At 58.9% G+C, this 7,518-nt stretch overlaps 1 protein-coding gene across 2 annotated transcripts; it reads left to right on the top strand.

Annotated features, from left to right (window-relative positions):
• Positions 1-3,409: 3,409 nt before the first annotated feature.
• Positions 3,410-6,712, top strand: CKB (creatine kinase B). Of its 2 annotated transcripts, XM_036240580.1 has the most exons (8): positions 3,411-3,489; positions 3,792-3,999; positions 4,197-4,351; positions 4,427-4,559; positions 4,837-5,008; positions 5,686-5,809; positions 6,047-6,236; positions 6,326-6,712. In XM_036240580.1, exons 2-8 carry the CDS (start codon positions 3,807-3,809, stop codon positions 6,502-6,504), a joined length of 1,146 nt encoding a protein of 381 aa, XP_036096473.1. In that variant the 5' UTR covers positions 3,411-3,489; positions 3,792-3,806; the 3' UTR covers positions 6,505-6,712. The 2 variants fall into 2 exon arrangements, with proteins under 2 accessions (XP_036096462.1, XP_036096473.1); XM_036240569.1 differs by having other exon boundaries at positions 3,410-3,489; positions 4,197-4,559; positions 6,326-6,711.
• Positions 6,713-7,518: the final 806 nt, after the last annotated feature.

The raw sequence follows: 7,518 nt of genomic DNA, 5'->3' as shown, positions 1-7,518 counted from the left end.
TAGTGTGGGGCCTCACCTTGACATTTGGGTCTAAAGGCCTCAGGGGCCCCCTCCGCTTCCCCAACCACAGCTGCTGACCACCCTCATTGTCAGTCCGAGTCCAGCCCAAGTTTGGCCTGCCAGCGGTCCCCAAGGTGGGCCCTGGTCAGGTCAGCACAGGGCCAGCCATTCCAGGCTCATTGAGGGATTACCAGATCTCTGACCTGGTCCCTCTGTCATCTTCTGATCTTCCTTTTGCTTCTTTGCAAAATGGGTACAAAATACCCATCTGAGAAGTGCTGGAGCCCCAGGTAGGGCATCCCCAGGTCCTGGGAAAGGCACCCCAAGCCTCTGGACCTACTTTTCCAGTGTGGACCTTGCTTGTGGAGGGAGTCCTTCCCTCTCCCCAGTCCCCAAAGTGGCCAGGTCCTTGGTGGCCTGGGGGTGGGGGAGGGGTGGACTTCTGAGAAGCTGCAGAGGCTGAAGACAAAGAGGAAGCCCTGAACATGTCCCACCCACTCCTTGGGGTCTGAAAACCAAATCCACCTCCAGGGCCAGCAGCTCTGGTTTCTAGAAACAGAAACTTGAGCCCATCAGGCCTCTGGACCTAGGGAGGGCAGCTGCAGACATTTCTAAAACGGGAAGGGGCTGCAGGGGCACTGTGCAGGAATTCCAGGCTTCAGGGGCACCTGCTGTCCAGCCAGTCTGGACCATCTGCCCTTTTACAATGGTTTTTTTTATGGACCTAAGAAAAAAAGCTTGCTGGGAACAGGTCAAAGCATGCCAAGGTGAGAGGGGGAAAGAGGCAGGAGTGGTTTCTGCAGTCACCACAGGGGCTGCCAATGAGACAACACAGCCTTCGAGCTGCAGGGATGTGTTTGTAGGTTGGAAGTTGGGTCTCTGCCTCTGAGCCATTCCCCTTGCACACTGGGATTCCTGGCTCTGTCCCCGCCCCCGGCCCCACCCATCTCCTCCCATCTGGTGTTTTGTTCACTTGGCGGCTTGCTCCAGCCAGCCTTCCCATCTTCCCCCAGCAGTGGCATGATGTTTGCCTTGCTGCCCCCAGAGCTCATGGTGCTGGCCTGGGGGGATTTTGTTAAATACACACATAGACAAGGAGTTCCTTCTTTCTTGCTTTATTCTCAAAGCAACATCTGATGGATATTAACCACAGGCTCTCCAATTCACTCTTTTGTTGTTGTTAATCCTCACCCGAGGATATTTTTCCATTGATTTTTATATAGAATGGAAAGGAGGGAGGAAGGAGGAGGGGGGGGGAGAGAGAGAGAGAGAGAGGGAGAGAGAAGCATCGATGTCTCTCATCCATTGGTTGTCTCCTGCATGACCCCCACCGGGGTTGGGATCAAACCTGCAACCCAGGTATGTGCCCTTGATCAGAAATTGAACCGAAACCCTTCAGTCCACAGGCTGATGCTCTAACTGCTGAGCCAAACTGGCCAGGATCAATTCACTATTTTAAAAGGTTTCTTTATTTCTTTTAGAGAGAGAGGAAGGCAGAAGGAGACAGACAGAGGCATCAATGAGAGAGAACATCAATTGGCTGCCTCCTGAATGCCCATAACCTGGGCATGTGCCCTGATCAGGAATCCAACTGGTGACCTCCTGGTGCACGGGTGGACGCTCAACCACTGAGCCACACCAGCCCAGCTCAATTCACTCTTTTTTTTTTAATCCTCACCAGAGGACATTTTTTCGTTTTTTTGTTCAGATAGAGTGGGAGGGAGAGAGAAAGAGAGAGAGAGAAAAACATCGACGTGAAAGGGACACATTGAGTGGTTGCCATCCGCACAACCCAACCAGGGCTGGGGACAAACTGCAACTGAGGTACATGCTCTTAATGGAAACCGAACCTGGGTCTCTCTGGACCGCAGGCCGACGCTCTAACCGCTGAGCCAAACTGGCCAGGGTTCAATTCACTCTTTTTAAATACCTGTATAATATTCCACATTGGGGACATGCCTCCTATCCCTGGCTAGTCCCTAAGTGATGGGCATCGAGTTATATCCATGTTGGTTTGTGTGTTTGTTTTTCCCTCTACATATATCTGGGTCTATCTACAAAGAGAAACGAGAGCGTCCTTTCTATAAGCTGACTTCCTAGAAGTGGGATAACAGGGTCATGGAGTGTGAATATATATATATTTTTTATCCTCACCTGAGGACATTTTTCTATTTTTTGTTCAGACAGAGTGGGAGGGAGAGAGAGGAAGAGAGAGAGAGAGAAACATCGACGTGAAAGGGACACATCGAGTGGCTGCCACCCGCACGAGCAACCAGGGCTGGGGACAAACTGCAACTGAGGTGCGTGCCCTTAGCGGGAACCGAACCCGGGTCTCTCTGGACCGCAGGCCGACGCTCTAACTGCTGAACCAAACTGGCCAGGGCAAGTGTGAATATTTTGAATAGATACTGCCAAGTTACTTTCCAAAAAAGATGCAGAGATTCGCAGTTGTGAATGCTTGTCTTTCTACATTCCAACCCATAGCTGACACTGGCTGTGTCAATCTTTCACTAATCTGGGTGTTGGGGGTAGTGGAAGGTAGTCATTGTTTTAATTTGCATGACTCTGATTTTTAGTGTTTTTTAAAATCTCACCTATACTTATTGTTTGTTAGCGTTTCCTCTCATCTTTGCCAGTCTCTGCGGACTGCCTTTGGGGTTGGGTGGTGAGGCTGAACCTGTCCCCTCTGGAGAGGGTCCAGGGCTGGGGTCTGGAGACTGAGACTTTGCACTCCCCAGTGGCCTCTCTGGGCTGCATCTACCAGGAGAGGCAGGCCCGGGGGTCTCTAGCTCTGATCCTTCAGAGCTCAGGGACTTCCCCAAGGTCAAGGCACCACAGATGCTGCCAGGCTGGGCCGCAGCCAGACTGCGCCTCTGGTTCGCTTTCACTACTCTGCACCAAGATCGCCCAGGAGATGCCTGGGGCACCTTGAGGAAGGTCAGTGGCTGGGAACCAGCTGGGACAGCACCAGGTGGGGATCAGTACCTGTTTCAGAAGCCTGGGACTCTCTCGCCCCGCCCCTTGCCACCCTCATCTCAGGGACTAGCGGGAGGAGGGAAGGCAGGGAACCAGGATACAGACAGGATCCAGCGTCTTTAAGTGCCTTTAAGTGCCCGGTGGTTCTTCTGCCTCAGTTTCCCGCCCGGAGGCAGTGTCGTGGAGATCTGAAGGATGCCCAAAGGTCTGAGGTTCCTACCTTGGGCTGGGCAGGCGACAGCCAGGGTAGGTGGAATGCACTGGGTCTTCGGAGGGGATCCTCAGGGTGGGCGGCCTGGGGGTGGGGGGGTCTGGAGCTGTGGGCGGTGGACAAAGCGGAGACACCACCCCGCAGCGCGGACCAATGGAATGAATGGGATATAAATAGCGACCAATGGGCGGCCCGCTTTGCTTCCCTTAAGAGTCCCGGGAGCGCGGAGCAGCCGCTGTTCGCCTGCGCCGCTCCCCGAGCTGTGGCAGGACTGTGCGCCTCCCTTCACGTCCAGCTGCTGGGTGAGTGGGCCCGAGGGCCTGGGACGGCAGAGATCAGTGCCGAGGCGGGGGCGTGCGCACGGAGGGGGCGCGGGAACCGCGGCGTCCTGTGCTCCGGGTGCGAGGACTCCTGCCTGGAGCAGGAGCGCGGGCAGGATCGGGGTCCAAGGTGGTGCAGACACCCACAGCGCGTGCGGCAGACCCCACTGACCTTGGCCACGTCCTAGGATGATTGGGGACCGGGGCCACAGGGTCCTGGGTGGTCTGCGGGCCCTGGGAGGTTGGGTGCCCCGAGTCCCCTCTGATCCCCCGTCTCCCCGCAGCCCGCCGCCGCCGCCATGCCCTTCTCCAACAGCCACAACACGCTGAAGCTGCGCTTCCCGGCGGAGGATGAGTTCCCGGACCTCAGCAGCCACAACAACCACATGGCCAAGGTGCTGACCCCCGAGCTCTACGCAGAACTGCGCGCCAAGAGCACGCCGAGCGGCTTCACGCTGGACGACGTTATACAGACCGGAGTGGACAACCCCGGTATGCGCAGCCGTGTCGGGGTCAGGGTGTCGGCGCCTCACCCGCAGGACATCCCCGGGGCCAGGGGCCAGGGCCCTCCAGAATGCACCACGGGCCAGGGTCCCTGCGCCCCCTCCCTGCAGTTAGCTGCAGGGTGTTCGGCTGCGGGCTTGAGCCTGGCAGTGACGTCACTGTCTCCGTTTCTCGCCCTCCCCCAGGCCACCCCTATATCATGACCGTGGGGTGTGTGGCGGGCGACGAGGAGTCGTACGACGTGTTCAAGGAGCTCTTTGACCCCATCATCGAGGACCGGCATGGTGGCTACAAGCCGAGTGATGAGCACAAAACCGACCTCAACCCGGACAACTTGCAGGTGGGGGAGAGGGGTGCCGCGTGGTGGGGAGGGCTGGAAGGGGGGTCCCAGTGCTCATGTCCGTTCTGCCTGCAGGGCGGTGACGACCTGGACCCCAACTACGTGCTGAGCTCCCGGGTGCGCACCGGCCGCAGCATCCGCGGCTTCTGCCTCCCCCCGCACTGTAGCCGTGGGGAGCGCCGCGCCATCGAGAAGCTAGCGGTGGAAGGTAGGGGTCCCAGCCCCGCCCACCCGCCTTGTTTACCCGTCATCCGAGCCGCTGCAGACTTATCTGCAAGTGTGGTCCGGTTTCCCGAGGGACCGAGGCCCAGCCTTGAGCGGACAGTGGCCTGGGGCCCGGCGAGGGCCGCCGTCTCGGACGGCCGCCCGGACCGCGTAGACTAGGCTCCCACAGGGATGGTCGCGCGTGGGGAGGTGGCGGCCCGAGCCTCTGGGGAGCAGGTGGAGCCGGCTCGCAGCAATCCCCTGAGCGAGCCTCTCCGCAGCGCTGTCGAGCCTGGACGGCGACCTGGCCGGCAGGTACTACGCACTCAAGAGCATGACGGACGCGGAGCAGCAGCAGCTCATCGATGACCATTTCCTTTTCGACAAACCAGTGTCGCCCCTGCTGCTGGCCTCGGGTATGGCCCGGGATTGGCCTGACGCCCGCGGCATCTGGTGCGTGCCCTCTTCCCTCCCCATCCCGTGGGTCCAGGTTCCCTTCCTCAGCCCCAGCCCCGCCCCCGCCCCCGCCAGGAAGAGGGAGGGGCCGCGCTCCTGGGGCAGGTTTGGTGCCGCCCAGGCCTCCAAGCAGGTGACCTTGACTGCGCAGGTGCGTGGAGGGACCAAGCTGGTGGAGGCCTGTCTCTCCGGATCTTAGAGGTGGGGACAGATTGTGTTGGCTTCTCTCCTCCACCCAGTATTGGGAGCTGGAGCTTCTTGTTTTCTTTTCTCACCGGCTTCCCGGCCCCCCCCCCCCCCCCCGGGACTCTGCCAGGTACTGGGTGACGCACATGATTCCCACTGGGGTGAGAAAGGGCTTAGTGTCTCCTGCTTGCTCCCACTGTCTGTATAGGGTGGGCTTCAGACCCCAGATACAGTGCTTTCCCTGGCGCGGGTGGGGGTGGGGGGCGTTGGGGGAGTTGTCCTGGTTGCCCTTGCCCCTTACCTCCTAGCTTTTTGAACCGTATCTGAGGTGTCCTGACCTCCCTGCCTGTCCCCTGGGTACAGCTGGATGGAACACCTCAGGGACTTGTGAAATTTCTCAGGTCTGGAGAGCCCCTGGAGTTTTATTCTGGAGGTGCCCTGAGACCACAGTCCAGGGAGGAGGCTTGACTCTTCCCCTTATCCCCCAGGCACAATGACAATAAGACCTTCCTGGTGTGGATCAACGAGGAGGACCACCTTCGGGTCATCTCCATGCAGAAGGGGGGCAACATGAAGGAGGTGTTCACCCGATTCTGCAATGGCCTCACCCAGGTCAGGCCTGGACACCCCCAATAGTGGCTGGCACAGTGGGGGTTTGGTGCCAGGGAGGGGACAAGACCAGGCCCTGGCTCCAGAGCTCAGGCAGGGACTGGTACCTTATCAGTCTCTAGGAGCCCAGGTCTCAGTCAGCTCAGGATCCTGTCAGGGGGCTCTGGGTCCCAGCTAGTCCCTTGCAGGGACGGGTGTTTCACCAGGCCTCACCTCTCACCCTGCCTTCTCCACCTCCAGATCGAAACACTCTTCAAATCTAAGAACTACGAGTTCATGTGGAACCCTCACTTGGGATACGTCCTCACCTGCCCATCCAACCTGGGCACAGGACTTCGGGCAGGTGTGCACATCAAGCTGCCCCACCTGGGCAAGCACGAGAAGTTCCCGGAGGTGCTCAAGCGGCTTCGGCTTCAGAAGCGAGGCACAGGTGAGTGGCACAGGGGCAGGGTCTACCAGTTGTGTTCTCTCCCTGGGGCAGCTCCCACCACAGCCCTGCTGACCTGCTTGTTTCCTTAGGTGGCGTGGACACGGCTGCTGTGGGCGGGGTCTTTGACATCTCTAATGCAGACCGCCTGGGCTTCTCAGAGGTGGAGCTGGTGCAGATGGTAGTGGATGGTGTGAAACTGCTCATTGAGATGGAGCAGCGGCTGGAGCAGGGCCAGGCCATCGATGACCTCATTCCTGCCCAGAAGTGAAGCCCCATCCCACACCTGTCACTGCCACCAGCCCTGCTGCTTCCTAACTTATTGCCTGGGCAGTGCCCACCATGCACCCCTGATGCTCGCTGCCTGGCAGCTGAGCCCTTAGCCTCGCTGTAGAGACTTCCGTTGCCCTAGGTAGAGTTTATTTTTGTGATGGCTAAGATGTTGCTGATGCTAAAATAAACTAGGGTTTTGGCCTGCCCCGAGTCTGCCCTTTCTGCTTCATTTTCTGAGAGATGGAACAGTAGCTAGGAAGTGGTCACCCTGCTGTGCCCATTTGGTCCTTTTCCGTGAACTCCCCCTTTTGGCCATCCCTGCAGGCCTGGCTGGGCTGGGGGAGGGACGAAAGGGAGGAGCTCCAGGATGGCAGAGCCCCAACCAGAGTAAGAGCACTTGGGCCTGGGGCGGGTGGAGTCTGGCACTGCTCAGCCCCATCCTGCAGAGTGGGGGAAGTGTGGATGCTGTGAGGAGGGCAGGAGGCCCGAAACTGGATACCATTCATCCCTTCACCCCCGAATACTCCCCTGATCCCTGGTCCTCCTCAAGTTATCCTGGCAGCCTCCCTTCCCCAACACCTACTCTGCTAATCTCTCCCCTCAGGCTGGACTGGGCCCTCTGTGGCCCCCAGGCCCAGCCTTACAGTCCCTCCCAGGAAGCCCTGGGCCCTTAAGTTCCCCTCCTCCTCAGGAGCCTCAGGTGCCCCAGCCCTTTGGATTCCCATAGTGAGTCCCACCACAGGGTCCCTGGCCAGGAGGGGAACTGGGGCTGTTCTCCTTGGTCTGTTTCCCAGTCATGCCCCAGCTGCCATTGTCTCTGATTGGTTTCTCACTCTGGGGGACTTGGATAGGGCTAGGGGAGTGGAGGTGGGTCTGGTGAGTCAGCAAGGGCCAGGCTGTTCTTTCTCCAACTCCTTAGCCCCTGAGGACAGTCTGTGCTGCCACCTGCTGGCCGGAGCCGCCATTGCTGCCACTCCCCGACCCCCACTAGAATCTGGGTGCCCCCAGTCCT

Source organism: Molossus molossus, unplaced genomic scaffold, assembly GCF_014108415.1.
Source record: "Molossus molossus isolate mMolMol1 unplaced genomic scaffold, mMolMol1.p scaffold_m16_p_1, whole genome shotgun sequence".
Classification (NCBI taxonomy): domain Eukaryota; kingdom Metazoa; phylum Chordata; class Mammalia; order Chiroptera; family Molossidae; genus Molossus; species Molossus molossus.
This window is presented reverse-complemented; position numbering and strand designations above follow the sequence as displayed.